This window comes from Setaria viridis, chromosome 4 (assembly GCF_005286985.2).
Source record: "Setaria viridis chromosome 4, Setaria_viridis_v4.0, whole genome shotgun sequence".
NCBI classification, from domain to species: Eukaryota; Viridiplantae; Streptophyta; class Magnoliopsida; order Poales; family Poaceae; genus Setaria; species Setaria viridis.
In genome coordinates, this window is record NC_048266.2 from 30,891,369 (window position 1) to 30,909,632 (window position 18,264).

Below are 18,264 nucleotides of genomic sequence, written 5' to 3' on the forward strand. Positions count from 1 at the left end.
CACCTGCTGCTGCTCCAGGCGCCATCGATCGCAATGGAATGGAACTCCCTTCAGGAGGAACCCGCACCGAATTTTCTGATGCAAGTTGCCAGTTGCCACACAGCTGTGTCATCTCATCTGTCATGTAAGCGGCGCGAGTCCACGGTCAAACCCCGACCGAACCCAACCCCGTCCAGAACAGGCCCTCACGGCTAGTTTGGTTAGAGGTAATTGGTGGAAGGGAAATGAAGTTTAGATATAAAATTAAAATTATTTTGTTTGTTTGGTGGGTATGGGAATTTTAATGGAACGAGGAATGAGAGTTTAGAGGAGCAACTCCCACCAATCACTTCCTAGGGAGGGGTGGAAGTTTGTTTTTAAGTGCAAGATGGATGCATTTACACCATTAATCATGACTTAAGATATAATCTCCTCTCTCTAAACTCTTATACCAAATAAGGGATATGAAATCTCACTTAAATCCCACATTTAATTCCCTTCAAAAGATAAATAAGGAAATGGAACTAAAAATCAATCATATTCTCAAGTGAATTCCCTCCTCCAACTTCCACCGCTAATTCCCACGCTCCTTCCGATTAGTTGCTAAATGCACCCTCGAGGCCACGGAGCCGCCACATGGCCCCACCCGCGGCAGGTCCAGGCTCCTGCCGCCCGTCGCGCCAACTCGGCCAACCTCCCCACCCGCCTCGCCGTCCGCCCACACCAAGGCGTGCGCCAAGGCCACGAACAAACAAGATATAAACGTGCCCGTGATGGATCACGGCGCCAACGTGATCGGTTTCCCAAGCGTGCACGCTCTCCAGCAACGTCAGGCAGCAGCAGCAGGGGTATCTCGCGAATCCGACCCTTGCCGAGACGGAACCAGAGCCACGGGTGCTCTCGGAATCCGAGTCGTAAAGGCGCTGCCGCCGCGCGCCCCAGAAGAGTTCTCCCTCTACATAAGCCCCGCGTGAGCGGGCTCTGCCGCAAGCCCAAAAGACGAACGAGATTCCCCTACCAGTCCGGCTTCCGTGCGCGCGCGCCTCCCCCACGCACGCACGCACGCCTGCAGGGGTCACGAGGAGGGAGACATGGCGACCACGACGGTGACGATGACGACGGCGACGGCGACGGCGGCCACCACCACCACAACACGGGCGCTGCGGCACTGGGGGGTGTTGGGGTGCTGCTGCGGCCACCGCGCGGTCGACGACGCGGCGGACGTCGTGGCGTCGTCGTCGCGGGAGGAGGAGCCGGCGGTGGCGCTGCCGGGGAAGGAGATCAAGGGCGGCGAAGGGGGGCAACAGCTGCCGCGGCTGGTTCGGTTCGAGGAGCTGCCGGACTACCTGCGCGACAACGAGTTCATCCACGCCCACTACCGCTGCGAGTGGTCCGTCCGCGACGCGCTGCGCAGCGCCTTCGCATGGCACAACGAGACGCTCAACGTCTGGAGGTACGCCGCCACCGCGCCGCCGCCGTCCATTCTTGCCCGGCCTTAAGCTCTCCTCTCCGAATTCTCCGTTAATTAATTCTCTGGTTGATCTGGCTGACCTCCGCCTGCATTGCGATGTGCCTGCAGCCACCTGGGAGGCTTCTTCCTCTTCCTCTACCTCGCCGTCGCCAAGGAGACGGGGAGGGTCGCCGCCGCCGCCGCCCGCGCCGCCCCGGGCATCGTGACGTTCGTCCTGACGTCGGCCAACGCGTCCTGGGAGACCCGCAGCAACTCGTCGGTAAGCGACGAAACCTTCAAACTTTCCCCTCTCCCAGTTTTTGGACTTTTTTGCAGTCCTGTTCCGACGCAGAGTTCTCGTTTTTTTTAAAAAAAAAAAGCAAATAGCACTCTAAACACAAATGTGACACATCGCACGCAAACAATATTTGTTTGTTTGTTTTTTCGTTAGCATCTTCAGAATTCAGAAATCATAGCGTCCCAATGAGAAAGCAGCCAAGAACAGATACTCCCTAGCTGTTCAAATCATTGTCAGCTAGCTCGGCCACTAACTCAGCAGAATCTTCAAGCCCCATACCTGCACACACTACCGTTTCTCCGGAAGCCATAGTATATATATATAATATATCCACACAATATATAAAATATTTATAAAAAATAGTATAGTGTAGCAGCATACAGCTCGGACAAAAAAGATTAAAAATAATCACAAAGCGTCGGATCGTGAGGCCCAGAGCGCATATATGTGGATACGTGCATCGGTATCGGATCGATACGGATACAAGGATATACTATTTTCTCAGAAAATCCGATATGTGGATACGTTTTTTTAACAAATGAGCACGAGATTGTGCCTATTTCATTGATAGAGAAGGTTGATATGTGGATACGTTTTATTATTTTTGAAAAACAATTAATGTAATACTTATAACAGCAGAAACAATAAATAAACTTGTGATTATATCGTTTTGCATTAGAGCATAAGCACACAGTTAGAGTAAATATTGTAATTGCAGAGCACTAGCTTAGCAAGCATAGCGCCCAGACCCAGCGCCACCGGCCAGTACAAGCAAGAGCATAGAGCATGCAGAGCAGAGGAAAGGGTGTAGTGAGTGGAAGGGATAAAAAGAATAGAAGATGTACTAGGCAGCTAGGTGCTGGGTGAGCAATGGAGATGGATTGAATGGCAACGCTAAGTTGGGAGGTCAGCAGGATTGCAGAAGGGGAAGCGAATAGGAGCGGAGGCACTAATCTATCGGAACAGAGGGTGAGGGACAGACTCCATGCATCAATTGAGGCGCGTGTCGCCGGCTCGCCGCCCTCATCTTTGCTCGCCGGCGAATCACCGCTGCCGGATTTGCCGAGCTCGTGTGCAGGTGCGTGCTGCTGACTTGCTGCCGGCGCGCCGGTGGCGGGTGATTGAGGTACCCATGAGCTGTCCACACAGAGACTAGACTAGGCGCCAAACAGAGGGCCAAGCCGCCCTCCCAGGCCATACCCAGTTGTCTTCCACGATCTGTGAACCAGCATGATTCACAATTCACAAAAGAAATCAGGTTGTCGCGTTGCATGCTGATGGCCAGCCACATGTTTGGAGTTAGGAGTTAGGGCCTGGTGATATTTAAAACCCAAGAAAGAGCTCAGTGGCAAGCTGTCATTGGCAATGCCTGGTAATGGTTAGGTACTGCAAGCCTGAATGTGCTCATGGCCCTAGCTAGATTACATCATTAACTCTGTTGTCATCAAGAACAATCAGCAAACAACAATCTGGCAGGAAAACGGCTGCACTGTGCGTTAGTCTCCTCCCCCCTAGCTGGAGACTGGAATGCTGGACGACCGTTTCCTAATTGTTCAATCAGTCTCCCCGCACCTAACTGCATTCATCGAGCTGTTCCGTTGAGACTTTCAGCTTCCCGGCCAGCTAACTGAAACGCAATCATCGCATCTCAAGTCTTCAGGCACCCAACTTGCAGGCTTTTGTCTTATTAAAAATCCCTGTCGTTTGTTGCACATGGCCATGCTACCAACAAAGTTCCAGATTTGTTTCAGTGGCCTAGCTTTAGAGCTGTAAAATTTCCTCTGTTTGTGTTAATTAATTACCATGGTTAACAGTTTACTTGTGTAACTGACTACATAATTCATTGTTTTGTTGGTGCTAATCTGATGAGGATGTTTTTGGTGATTTTCAGAGCTTGGTGGCGAGCACGGACTTCTCGTCCGTGTTGTTGGGGAGCGTGAGCAGCAGCGGCCATGGCGCCGCCCACCACTTGGTGCCGAGGTGGCCGCGGACGGTGTTCCTGGGGGGTGCCATGACGTGCCTGGCGGTGAGCGCGGCGGCGCACCTGCTGGCGTGCCACTCGCGCCGCTTCAACCGCCTCTTCTGGCAGCTCGACTACGCGGGGATCGCCGTGATGATCGTCGCCTCCTTCTTCCCGCCGGTCTACTACGCGTTCCTCGGCGACGCCGTCACGCAGCTCCTCTACCTGTCCCTCATCACCCTGCTGGGCCTCCTCGTGGTGGGGCTCATGCTCTCACCGGCGCGGTCGTCGCCGCGGCTGCGCCACCTCCGGGCGGGCCTGTTCGTGTGCATGGCGCTGTCGGGGGCCGTGCCGGCGCTGCACGCGCTGGCGATCAACTGGGCGCACCGCGAGTGCCACCTCGCCCTCGCGCTCGAGCTCGTCATGGGGCTCGTCTACGCCGCCGGCGCCGGGTTCTACGTCAGCAGGGTGCCGGAGAGGTGGAGGCCGGGCAGGTTCGACTGCGTCGGGCACAGCCACCAGATCTTCCACGTGCTCGTGCTCGTCGGCGCGCTCACGCACTACGCCGCCACGGCCATCCTCATCAACTGGCGGGAGGCGATGGCCGCCGCCGCCGGGGCGGCAGCGGCGTTGTTGTGACTTGTGGCTCATGTGCAAGCTCAGGGCAATGTATATGTAGGCAAAGGGCGCCCCATTGATCATTCGTTCATTCTTTGTACTCGCTATACATTAATGAAAATATTTGTTCTTGGCATTTCATATGGAAAATTGTATATGGAATCGCCAATCTCGGATTTGCTAATGTTGTGCAAGATGCCATGTGGAGCTATTTTTGGGTTGCAATAATGCAAACCAGAGTACCAGACAATGTGCTGGGTCTTCTTGTCTGTTCATGCGCTCATACACGTCGTTAGATTTGGGCGATTTGGGACTGCCTGCACTATATATAATGGGCCTCTGGCAGTCTGGCAGCAGCACAGGGCCCCGTACAAGGCCTCCCTTTCTCTTGGGCGGAAGAGGGGAGAGTGAGAAATCTGAAATGTGTCCTAAACTGCTACGAGAGACTATCAGGAATGAGAGTGACCTTTAGTAAAAGCAAGATATTACCTATGAACATTGACGAAGATCATGCACATGTTTTGTCCCATGTCCGGGGGTGCCCTTCCAATGAGCTACCTAGGCGTCCCCCTGCACTACTCTTAAGTTGAGGAGGGAAGATGTGTAGATAAGATTTTGAAGACGATAGCAGGCTGGAGAGGGAGGTTATTGTCCTATGGTGGGCGATTAGCGCTAATTAAAACATGTCTAGCTAGCATACCAATCTATCTTTTGTCATTTATCAAATTTCCAAAATGGGCCATTCAGTTGATTAATTCCCAAGTGGCCCCCTGCCTTTGGAATAACTTTGACGGACACGGGGCATATCATCATCTGGCCAGTTGGCCTACTGTGTGTATGAGAAAGGAGTTTGGGGGCTTAGGAGTGCCTGACCTAAGGGACCTAAAACTTATATGCCTTCTAGGATCATGGATCAGGAGATACATGAGTGGAGAGGATCAGTTGTGGAAGCAACTCGTTGATTTTTAGTATAACACCAAGAAACCCAATGTTTTCTCTTGTAGGGACACTAACACCTCCCAGTTTTGGAAGGGTGTGATGTGGGCAGCTCAAGTGGCAAAAATGGGTTATAGGTGGCACATAGGAAGTGGAAAACAAATCAAGGTTTTTGGAAGATAACTGGCTGGGGTCTAGTAGCTTAGCCATTCTGTTTTGAGATATTTATATGCTGGTTCATGAACAATCAGCCACCATTGCAGAGTTGTGGGATGGGGCAACTCTGAAATGTACTTCCGAAGGTGTGTGACACCAAGCCAGTTTAGAAAGTGGGAGGAAATAGTTCAGATAGCATCCACCATTACTTTTACCGGTGAAGATGATGCGGTAATCTGGAAATACACCTCGAGTGGTATCTATTCGTCGCAATCCCTTTACAAAATTATAAACTTTAGGGGTGTGGTGCCTGTGCATACTCCAGCAGTAAGAAGCTGCACATCCCACCATGGGTGCATATTTTTTTTGGCTGCTCTCAAAGAATAAACTACTGACCAGAGACAATCTAGCTAAGAGAAGAAAACTAGAAGACAACACTAGTCTTTTCTGCGCTGAAACTGAAACCTGTTTTTTGGGTGTGTGGTTGCCCAACAGATTTTGGGTAGGACTAGCTGAGATAGGTGGCACATATGGCTTTAGGAATTTTGAATCTGTGGCTAGATTTTGGATAAGTGATAAGAAGCATTGTGTAATGAATATGTTTTGTGCCGCGGCCATGTGGGCCATTTGGAAACTGAGGAATTCAATATGTTTTCAGAACTGCAGGTGGAAGGACCTTTCGCAGCTTTGGTGGAGTATGTCAGGAATGCTCAAGAATTGGTCCCTCTTGTGCCCCGCAAAACATCTAGAGAGACAATGCATGGCTGAGCAGCTTGGAGGCGTTGGCGGTGATGCCAGGGAGGATTTGTTGGAAGGATGGTGCTTCCTCATGATCAACACCAAGGTGTAAGCAGGAAAAAGGCAAAGAAGATGGTAGCAGGGCTACCCAGTTGCTACCGGTAATCCTTTTGTGTGCGCAGCTGGAGAGTGATGGTCCAGTAGAGGTGAATTGAGTAGGGGGTTCTCAACGTAGTTGGAGCGTTATATTACTGTTGTTTAGCTTGTTGGCTTTTTAATAGTTCTTAATGCCTGTGTGGGGGCTTGAGGCACTGAAGAGAGAGACCCTGAGATGTAATTGCTTAAACCTGTTTTGTCCTGTTTGCAATGCATGTGGACGGGGTTTGTTTCCCCTTGAACTCCAAAAAAAAATTGCTATCCTTCATCCTAAATCCATGTTCTGTTAATCTGTTTCTAGTCCGTGGAGGAGATTGATGCAAGAACCAACGAGCAGTAACTATCTTTGTTCTGAGTTTCCAACTCAGTACGACTGACATACTTATCAATAGGGAATATCTATACATCACTCGGGTGAAATACCCTCTACCAGCACCAGATTTTTTTCAACAGCTGGGCATGAGGGCATCTTCTTCAACCTCCAGTACAGGTAGCATCGTCTTCAACCTCCAGCAGAGACAGCACCGCCCCACGTGCCCTCCCCTGCAGCAGCGGGACGGCGCAGAGCTCCGGCGAGACCGTGGCCTGCCACTGCAGCCACCATCCTACTCCTCCCGCCGCCGCCGTGATCGCTGTCGCCGCCCCCGCCTCAACCCCACCCACCGGTCGTCCTCCACTGACCGGCCGGCGGCACCATCGCCGCCTTGCCTCACCGTCCCTCCGCCCGCCACCACCGCCGGGCCAGCTTGCCATCGACGGCTCTCCCTTTAAGGCTGCTGCCTCCCAGTGAAACCCCCAGCCCCGAACCCCAAAACCTAAACACTAACCTCGCCGAGCCCTGGCCAGAGTCAAGGAAGACAACCTGAGTTTCAATCGTCGCTCGAATCAGACGCACGGAGCTTTATTGCGGCATGGATCAAACAGATGAAAATTCGAGTGCTAGGAGCTCCGAGCGACGGTTAGCTTTCCCCTATCAATATGAGGCGCTTGTGACGATTTCTCAATTCCCAAGGTATACTAGCTAAAGTCTCTAAACAAATGCTTATAAAAGTAAGCTATGGGTATGCATGTGTGTGCGTATGTATGAGCTTATGGCCCCACGCATCTATATTGTGTATGGAAAAAACAAACAAGTAAAATATGGAATGCCAGATAGTAATGTTATAATATTTCTAGACTTTAGCAATTTTTTTTGTTCTTCTTGCTGTTGCGCCGCTCCCTCCTACCCACTTTCGTTAATTTACATAATAAAATGATGCAGATTAATATTATCCATCACGCATGGGGGGCATAAGTCCCCCCATCAAATCCTTCCTAATGGTGCATTATTTTGAATTCACATGACCTTGCCACCAGGACTACCCAGTAGCCATAATTAGCAATAAATATAAGTTTTGCAATACTTTCAAAAATCATCTTATTAGTTTTTTCACCTTGAAGAGAAATGCGAAATACACGTACCATGGATTTGTTCTCAGTGAATCTCAAGCAAGTTCTAAGAAAAACAGCATGCATGTGAAGCAAGAAGAAAATCTAAATGCTCGTTTGGTAGGGCTGCAACTGTGGCTAAAATGGTTGCGGCTGTGGCTTCTTCGATGAAGCAATTTTTTTTAACTTCGGCTGGTCTGGTTGAAAAAATATTTGGCAAACAGTTTCTCCTAGCTGTGCAACATGGATAAAAAGGGTGAAATGTCTATAATGCCCTTATCTTTTTTATTTTTATTTTTCAGTTTTCTCTTTTCTTCCTATTTTGTCTCCTCTCTTTATTTCCCCTTCTCTCCCTTTTCTCTTTCTCTTTCTTTTTTTTTTCTCCTTTTCTCTTTTCTTCCTATTCTTTCTCCCTTTCCTTCCCTTCCTCTCTCTTTCTTATCCATTCACCCGTGGCCTTCTTCTCTCGTATCCCTCCGCCTCCAGCCTCGCGTCGCCATCCTCCAGGCTCGCGTCGCCGCCGTCGCCCTCCGAGCCCACACCGCCGCCGTCACCGATGCCCCATCACCCTCCAAGCCCGCGCCGCTATCACCCGCACCCTTTCCTCGCCCACGCCATCAATGTGCTCGCGCCGGCGCTGCGGGCCGCCGGCCGCTCGCCTGCGCACGCCGGCCACCTCACCCGTGCCACCTCTCTGCGTCCGTCGGCCGCTAACCCGCGCCGATGTTGCCCGGGGGGGGGGGGGGGTGTGCAGGGGGGAAGGAGGCACTTTGCCCCCACGGGCAGGATGGAGCTGCGGGGAGCCAAGTTTTTCAGCTCCGACTCCCTCCTCCATCACCAGTCAGCACATTTTTAGGGGCTTCCGTGGTGGAGCCGATTTGGAGATAGCCCTTTGGTAGGGCTTCACCAAAAGCCGGTGGTGAAGCCGGTTAGGAAGCCCTACCAAAGGGACCCTAAGTTGTCTTTGAGCCGATCAATCTTTGAGATTCCGGTACTCCGCCCCGGAGATGGCTTTCTCCATTATGGCTCTCGGTGATATTATCCCATCGTTGTCAAGGAACAACTTCACCAAGTTCTTTGAGAAGCCGCTCACCATAGCTACCCCTTCTGACCCGCGGTCCAGGCACAGACATGGTGCCCCGCAGGTTCCATAACACTATTTCCAGCACCACCACGCCATACCCGGCCTCTGTGAACTTCCTCGTGATTGCCTCATAGTCTGTCTCCCATGGCCTCAATGATGACTAGTCAAACTCCATGTCACTGAACACGAACACCTTCCTTACCATCCGCTCAGGTGGCAGGTTACCGGCGACTGCGATGCTGAGGAGCTTGTCGAACACCGCCTGGAAGTCCGTGTTCATCAACCAGTGCATCTGGCGGATGAAGATTGTCTTCTCCCAAAGGGTCTTGCCAGTGATCTGGTGAATCTCAGGCCATGCGCTGAAGGTGATGAGCCGGTGGTGCCACGGCTCATCACTAAGCTCGGAGATGAGGAGGCTAAGCGCGATGCAGACATCCAAGGGTACACCACTCATGTTGCCCAACACGTCATAGATGGCGATGCAGTTGCTGAGCTTGCTGAGCGCCTGCAGGTCATTGACCATGCGCTCCCACTGCAGGATCTCGTGCGGGAGCAGGGCGCCCGCCGCAATCTTCGCCTTGCCGGTCTCGGAGTCGGCGAGGTAGAGCTTGAAGCGCTTGGTGTCGTGCTTGAAGAAAAGATCCTTGTACTTCCTCATGGCCCTAGACACCACGCGCGGGTACACGATGACGCCCCACACTTGAGCCGTGATGAAGATGTTCGGGAGCGGGAGGGCGCGGCGCGGCGACGCGAGCACCTTCCGGAGGCGGTTGCGGACTTCGTACACGTAGTGCTCGTCCGCCATGTCCTCGGGGAGATCGGGTGCCGATCCCTTGGGGAAGAGTCGACATGCGATAGCCTCGCTAAGGAGCATGTAGCGGTCATAGCAACAGTTCAGTGACGGGCACCATTTACCGGTGTCCGGCGAGGGAGATCTCATTGAGCTTGCCGTCGGCGAGCTTTCGCAGGTCCCCAGCGAGGAGCTCGGCGAATATGTCCGCCGTGCAGTCGTGCAGGAACTGGTAGTTTGGATCACGGCGGTACCGTTCGACGGCTCTTGCGGCGGCCTCCGCGCACCACCTCCTCTCGATCTTCCGTTCGAGCTCCTTAAAGGTGGCGGTGCACTCCTTTGTGTCCAAGCAGAGTAGCCCCTGCGCGGCGCCGGTGCGCGAGCCTCGACCTTCTTCCTCGTTGTGTTGGTGGACACGCCGCCGCCGTGGCTGATGTGGTGGAGGATCTCGGGGAGGACCTTGAGGTAGCCGAACTCGATGATGGAGGGGGCGTTGAGGGCGAGCGGGGCGGGGTGGCACTCGTGCATCAAGAGCGTGGTGGCGTAGAACCCCGTGCGGTCGTACTTGCCCATGCCGCGCATGCCGATGAGGTTGCACGCGAGGCGGAGCGCGATGTTCGGCTCGGCGGCCCACGTGTCGACAAGGAGGGAGGTGACCCTCGCGGCTGGGGTGCTGTCGTGCCGGGGACCACGTGGAAGAAAAAGTCGAGGTTGAACGTGGGCGATGAGTTCTCCGTGAGCCGCTTTGCCGGTGGCAGTTTTGCGGACGCGGACGCTAGCAGCACCGATGGGAGCGCAGCTGCGGCGCGGAGGAACCCCACTGGTGGGCCGACGAGGTTGCAGGAGACAGCGGCTCGCCGGCACGCCGCCATTGGTTCCCGGGTAGGGTTGGTTTAATGACGAGATTTTTCTTTGTCGATGAGGCGATGGGTGAAGAATGGTGAGAGCAGAGGACCTGATGTGTGGGGTCGGGGTTGTTTGATCAAGGGTGAGGCTTAACACGTGCCCTCCATCTCAAAAAGAATGGTGTTTTAGCATTTAAAATTTGTCCCAAAAAGAATGATGTTTTAGAATTTAAATCTTAGGCGTACATGATTTGGTTGGCATTTAAAATTTATCCCCAAAAGAATGATGTTTTAGGATTTAAATCTTATGCGTGCATAATTTGGCGCGTTGATATCATGCATGCATGATTAAATAGAAACATATTTTCTCCATTCTATATGCAAACTGAACTAAATAAGGGTACATGCGTCTTTTTCATTCACCCCTAATCTGTCTAAAAAATCCCAGAAAGTCATTCTTTTTGGACGGAGTTGCAATTTCTGCTATCTTGGTTTTTTTTTAAAAACTTAAAATCATGCTCTCCTTTTTTTGAAATTTTGTGCTCGTAGCTACATTGAATCAGCACCGGAAGATACCCAGGAATTTTGAGGATATTTCACTCTTTCGATCCAGAAGTTCTTGCTCAGAATGGGAGGATCAATACTTTTTTTATAATAACCTTATAAATTAAGCTGTGGTCTTCCGAACCTTACAGTGCCGAGGCGTTTTCAAATTTCAAATGGATCGAACTAAACCTGGAACACGATCCCCATTCCATGTGAGTTCAAACACAATCTTGAAGCTTTCGTTTCAAAAAAACACAATCTTGAAGCTTGACAAAAAAAAAAGATGTATTGCCAATTGTCAAGTATCGTAATCCTCCATGGTTTCACTTCCACCAACTTTTTTCTGAGAGAAATTCACTTTCACTAACACGGCTTTCTAAAGGGAAATATATAAGCTGATTGCATGATGCATACGTCTGAACAGTAAAAAATTGACGAACAGTCTGGGAGCCGCACACGCGAATTTCAAGTCTCGTGCAAACCTAGATATTCTTTTCTTCTGAAATAACCCGTGGAGAGACCTTTAGTACTGGGCAATGACACTGCCCGGTACTAAATGGTGACATTGTTCGGTACAAAAAAGTCTCCGACAACCAAAAATTTCTACCCAATACAATGCTCATATTTCTGGTAGTGGTAATGTGCTAGGTCAATACTCAATAGAGCTTTTAATTGGCCACATGACTTGTCAGTCGTCGATGGCGATCGAAGGGGCGAGCGAGTAACCTACGCACTCCGCTCATGGACGTAAGTACGTAACTGCGACCATGACTGAAAATGGAATAATGTCAATGCTTGGAGGAACTTCTCGCTCGTCATTTGATGGACAAGGAAAGGAAAATGGAAACGCCCATGCTTGCACGCATGTGCTACACGGCCGGATATGCATGCATCTTTAACGACTGAAACCTGGTCGCGCTCCCGGCCAGGCAAGCCGTCCACATCATCCAAAAGAACACTGGCCATCGGATCGCGCGCGGACGGCACGGATCGTCTCACAGAGGCCCGGCGATCTATCATAAAAACTCCTAGACTTCATCGAAATCAACCTACCGTCCGAAGACCTCTCTCAGGAAATGTTTCATAAAACCCCAGAACTTCGTCGAAATACAACCCGCCGTCCACCGGCCTCTCTGAAGCAACCTTTCGGAAAAACCTCTACCTTTCATGAAATTAGAACTCCGTCCTGCCAGTTTGTAAAATACAAATACAAATGTAGAAAAATGTGGATTAACTTTTGTTGGCTTCGTTAGGACATAAAAATATTAAATTTTGGTAATATCCATTTAAAAAGCTTAATACTAGTATTTTTGTGCTCTTATAAATGTTTCACGTCCATAAATAATGGTTACACTTTGATATGAATTTGTTTCTTTGTCATATTACTTCTGCATTAATAAATAGTTACTATTGGATATAAATCTTGGTGAAATCATGGATAATACTTTGCCAATATCTTAATCATGTTAGATCATGTTTACTTAAATATTTCTTAAATATTGTACGCTTTATTAAACTATAAAAATATATATCCCAAATCAAAATAGATGGAGGGCTATTTCTGCACGCTGTTCTAGTGTGACCCATTTTTGGTCAACTGCAGAATGAAGGGCATGTTGAACGTATATGATCGGTCGTTAGCATGGCTGCTATCTCGTTTTGTTTATAAAAAACATTGATTGATAGGGTATGCATGCATATCTTGTCAGCGAACTGTTCTGTTGGACGTATATGATCGGTCGTTAGCATGGCTGCTATCTATTCAAGTTGAAGTCTAGGTTCCACAACACTGCTAATATTTTTCTGTATTTATTTTACAAATAAACAATGATATTTTTTACATTTAAAAAGAGAGTTTTATTAATTAGGAAGTAAAATAATTACACTCATTTTTAAGAAGGTAAGGTATTGTGTTTTTGAAGAAAATGTAGTTATACATACTTTGTTGCATTTATATATACTTCATATGTTTGCGGAGAAGATTTCCTTTTGGAAGGATCATCGTCTCAATGGAAGTGGGTGCGAGGCTTGCGTCAAAATCACTACCGTCAGTACTCAGCCAGTTCAGCTATTACAGAGTGCAATTCGCAGGACCTGTCATTAATGGCCGTTGGGACAGCATGTATATTGCTTTATGCCAATCTCAGTGAAGGTTTTATAAGAAGTTTCATAACCATTAAATACCATGACATATCACCAATTTTTCTAATATAGCAAAGTCATTATCAGGAGAGAGGAGAGAGAGTTTCATATATGTGAGAGGAGTTTTATAACCATAAAACCTAACAGGCACAATTATCAGTTTGGTAACTTGTGCACTAGTCATTTAGCCCTTTTATTTCTTGGGACTGATTCTCAGTCCAAGTCTGTAAATACTTTAATTGTGTTCTACTATAATGAAAATGCAGAACACCAGCCGTACTTGTTCTTTAAAAAGATGTATTGCTCATGGGCCCATTGCTAATTGTCAAGTCTCGTAGTCTTCCATGGTTTCACGATTGGGCCAGTTGCATGAAGTTGATGGGAGTGGTATACTTGGCCGGCCCATTGTTAAACGCCTGGGCCGCAAGAAAAGCGGTCCGCTACGACGGGTGCGCGAGGTCCCAGTGGACATGCCCGTCGCGGTCGGTGCAGAGCGTGGAGTTGGGCCTGCACCCCGCCTCCCCGCCCAGCCGCCCGCTCCCGCAGCACGCGGCGGCGACGTCGGTGAACCCCGACGCCCCCGGGTCGGCCACGACGTCCCGCGTGAAGCCGTACAGGTCGGCAAGGGAGTAGACGAGGCCCGGCAGCCTCGGGGCGAGGCCGGCGAGCAGGGACCCTAGGGCGCCGTTGAAGCCGGCGGCAAGCTGGTTGAGGAGGCCCGAGCACTCGCCCACCGGCCGGGCTCTGCACCCGCACCGCCGGCACGCACCCCAGCAGCCACACGTTGATGATGGCGAACTTCCTGGCGCCCATCAAGTACAGCTCCTGCATATCAAATGCATATGCACGCGTAATTAAGCTTAAGCTAATCAAATTAATGGTTCTCTTCTTCCTTCTGAGAAAAAAGAGAGAGAATTGAATGGTTGGTGTGTGATCAGATCAGACCGTGATGGTGGCGGAGTTGTTGGAGACGAGGTTGGCGTGTAGAGCGCGGCGGCGTCCCTCCGCTGGTCTTTGCCTGACCGATTCCGCTCCCGCTCCGCCGCCGCGAAGACGTAGAAGTCGTTGTTGCCCATGTTGACCACGAAGACGGACTTCTTGAGCAGGGCGTCAACCGCGCCGGCGCCCACGGCGGCGACCATCTTAGCCTTGGTGGCCTTGAAGAACTCAACCTCCTTCGACAAGGGGATGGTGTTTCCGGCGTTCTGCGTGCATGTAAATTAGTAATTATACTCCTTATTACAGTGGAGTATTTTTAATTAGTTTGATCGATCGATCTGAAGATGAAACACTTACGGTGGAATCGAGGATCCCAGCTCCTGCGGAAGCATAGTTGACACCACTGCGACAGGTAGGAGTTGGGTGCCAGCGACAGGTTGGCAGGAGGGCTCAACACAAACCCCATGTTCTTCGCTGCAGCACAGCTCAAGCAAGCGGCACGAGCCGATGAAATCTAGCATGCTCTCTGTCCATGTTCATGACTAAGTACAGATCAGATCAGGTATACACGCGTCCGACGTAGTCAGCGATGTTGTAGCCAGTGCAGAACCTTCCGGTGGGGATGGAGCCCGGGAAGTCGATGCCGTAGAAGGGCCTGTGGGCCCTGGGGACTGCCGCCCCCGGCAGGTAGTTGTTGTTGCCGACGTCCACCAGCGAGGACCCGAACACGTACATCGCCGGCGGCCGAGCGCCGCTGGCGACGACGGTGCCGACGAGCACCTGCATCCATGTCACAAGGCACAGCAGAAGACGACGACCCTCCATTGCTACTGCTAGCTAGCCCACGGCTTTCTGAAGGGAAATATATAAGCTGATGATGATGATGCGTAGCAGACTAGCAGCAGTAGGTAATGTGCTACGTCAATAGAGCTTTTAATTCGCTACATGACTTGTCACCTTTTAGTCATCGATGGCGAAGGGGCGACGAGTAAGGAGTAACCCTACGTACTCCGCGCACGGACGTACCATGATTGAATATGGAAATGGAAAAATGTCAAGGCTTGGAGGAACTTCTCACTCGTCATTATTTGATGGAATGGAAGGAAAGGAGAATGGAAACACGCATGCTACACGGGCAGGATATGCGTGAGTGTGCATGCATGTGACCGATTTGGTCAACTGCAGAATGAAGTGCTCGTTGGACGTATATTCGATCGGTCATCACCGTGGGCTGGCTGCTATCTCGTTTTTTTTTTGACAATTTCCATTTCATAAATCCTGCGTAACACTACCGGAAAATTTGCCGGGGGTTGCCGAGTGCAATCCTTCAGCCACTCGGCAAACAATTTCTTTGCTGAGAAACACTTGGCAAAATAATTGCACTCGGGGAAAAAATTCTTTGCCGAGTGTATAAAAAAACACTCAGCAAAGAATAGGCACTCGGCAAAAGACTACCACGTCGACATCCGTTAGGGAGTGTGCCGGCCGTTAGCACTTTGCCGAGTGTCTGTTAATGGCACTCGGCAAAAAATACATTTGCCGAGTGTTTTCTTTTGCACTCGGCAAATAAATAAGTTTGCTGAGTGTTTTCTCTCAGCACTCGGCAAATAAATAAGTTTGTCAAGTGTTTTGTCTCGGCACTCGGCACGTATGATGTTTACAAACCGAAGCATCTCCGAAGAAGAATCGTAGTGTTGAGATGGATTCGGTAAGATTTGGAGTCAAAGTGACGGTCGAATTGGGGTTTGGCTTCAAAACTTTTTGTATAGGCAATAGAGAATATAGATTGTTCCATGTGAAATTTTGATAATTTTTTGGAACCATCTGACAATTTTAATTTATTAAGTGCAATTATAGAATTTTAATTGATAGAAATTGAATTTGAGCTATAACTATATAAAAATAATGGAATAATATTCGTAGAAAAATCAAATATATATTGTTAAGTGAATTTGACAAGGTATTTTCAAAGTACATCGGAACAAATTTAGAAAAACACGTTACGGAAAAGAAGGAAAAGAAGGAAGGAAAATGAAAAAAAAGAGCTTTGCCGAGTGTCCCGATCCGACACTCGGCATACTCGGCTTTGCCGAGTGCCAGATCTGGGGCACTCGGGAAACGTGCTTCATCACCAGTAACACCGCTCCCTCACCCGCACACACGCACGCACCCAAACTCACACGCACACACGCCACGATGCCGGCCTCCCGCGCTCGTGCTCGCCGGCGGCCCCGCACTCGCTCCCGAGCCGCCGACCTCCCGCCCCACCGGCGGCCCCCGCCCCTGGCACCCGGCCCTCGGTGCCCGCCCTCCCGCCCCCGCCGCCCGGCCTCCCGAGCCCCGGCGGCCGTCCTCCCACCCCCGACGCGCATCCCCCGGCACCCCACCCCCGGCGGCCGGCCTCCCGACCCCCGGCGCCCCCGCCGACCCCCGGCCCCCTGCGCCGCCCCCTGCCCCCTACGTGACACGGCCGGACACTACATGGTTCCAGATGGAGTCACTCCAGGTTATTACTATTTTATTCAACGTTCATTGATTTTTACATACTTTTGCATTGTATTATAACATTGGGATGAAATATTGTAGGCCCAGGTGGAAGAAGAAAGGAGGCTACACGAGTCGCTTGAGATGAGGATGGAGGCAGATCGGCAGAGGATGGAGGCAGAACGGTAGAGGATGGAGGCAGATCGGCAGAGGATGGAGCAGATGTTTGAGTATATGCAGGGTGTTTGTGAGAGGATGGGTCAACCTCCACCACCGATCCCATTCCCTCCTCCTCAACCTCCTACAACTACTCCTGTAAGTTACTTCATAACCTTATAATCACCGTTTCTAGTTTATGCAGAATCAATCTTACAAAGATGCCTGGAAATTAGGAACTAGAAATAAATAAGAAACTAGAATGATTTATAGTTTACAAACTAGAAATAAACTAATAAACTAGAATCTAGAAACTAGAATAATTTATCTCTTCTCCTTTGTGCAGAATCAATCAGCGACATGGAATGAGCCTCATGACCTAGCGTGGTCACAATGGACACCGTGTCCTCAGTGACTACTTGTGATTTTATTTGCATTTGCATTTGTGGATTACTTGTGACTACTTGTGACTACTCAGTGGACACCCTTGCACTCAGTGAATTTTATTTGCATTTGTGGTTGTGAATGTACTTATGATTCTGAAGTTTATTTGCATTTATGTGTTGTCGATATATCTATATGAACTGCCTGTGATGCTTATTGTGAACTATGTGTGATGCATGTAATGTTTATTTGAGTGGGGGTACGTTATACGTGACCGAACCATAAAAACTGCAAATATATGGTTGCTTTGCAGAGTGCCAGAAGAAATACACTCGGCAAAGAGGAGACGTGGCAAAATTCTGTGCATTCTGGGCAGATTTTGACCTCTTTGCCAAGTGTCACTGGCCTCTTTGCTGTGACACTCGGCAAAGAGGCCAAATTCTGGCCCAGGACGCGAGGCTTTGCCAGGTGTCAGGGTTTGGCACTCGGCAAAGTTTGCCTCTTTGCCGAGTGTTTCTGCCCGATGACACTCAGCAAAGAGCCAAGCTTTGCCGAGTGTTTTGGCAGCTGGCACTCGGCAAAGAGGCATCCTTTGCTGAGTGTTTTTGCCAACTGGCACTCGGCAAATAGGCCGGCTTTGCCGAGTGTTTTTGCCGTTAGACACTCGGCAAAGCTGCCGTCATCGTCTTTTCCCTGTCGCGTACTTTTTTTTTTGCCGAGAGTCGGTTTAGCACTTGGCAAAGTGTTTGCCAAATGCTCGACAAAAAACACTCGGCAAAGAAACATTTGCCGAGTAAATCGATGCCGAGTGAAGTTTGCCGAGTGTAACACTCGGTAAAACCTTTGCCGAATATTTTTGGGTTTTGCCGAGTGACCAGGGCACTCGAGGATAAGCATTTTGTCACCATACGTATGCATCGATCTAGTAGTTTGCATATGCTTTTTAATTTCCTGAAGAGTAGCAGTGTACGTGTATTTTGAGAAAAATATAGGTTAGCTAAACTCATCACACCAATAGGGATATATCATATTATCATACTTTTTTTTACCGATTAACGTTGGGGCTATCTATAGGACACCCGAGTATTTAACCTCCTCCTGCACTCAAATTTTGAGCCCTTGGATTTACATCATCATACATTCAATGGTCCACCTTCTTTCTTCTTCCTCCGGTC

The 18,264-nt window shown here is 49.9% G+C and overlaps 1 protein-coding gene and 2 pseudogenes across 1 annotated transcript; 1 reads left to right on the forward strand and 2 right to left on the reverse strand.

The window, feature by feature from the left end:
• The first annotated feature begins 753 nt into the window (after window positions 1-753).
• Window positions 754-4,489, forward strand: LOC117851559 (heptahelical transmembrane protein ADIPOR2). The gene is made up of 3 exons (XM_034733382.2): window positions 754-1,432; window positions 1,559-1,709; window positions 3,619-4,489. Exons 1-3 carry the CDS (start codon window positions 1,071-1,073, stop codon window positions 4,324-4,326), a joined length of 1,221 nt encoding a protein of 406 aa, XP_034589273.1. The 5' UTR covers window positions 754-1,070; the 3' UTR covers window positions 4,327-4,489.
• A 4,203-nt stretch (window positions 4,490-8,692) lies between these two features.
• LOC140222645 (uncharacterized) lies at window positions 8,693-10,465 on the reverse strand (annotated as a pseudogene).
• Window positions 10,466-13,230: 2,765 nt separating this feature from the next.
• Window positions 13,231-14,531, reverse strand: LOC117853871 (GDSL esterase/lipase At1g29660-like; annotated as a pseudogene).
• Between the last annotated feature and the right edge of the window lie 3,733 nt (window positions 14,532-18,264).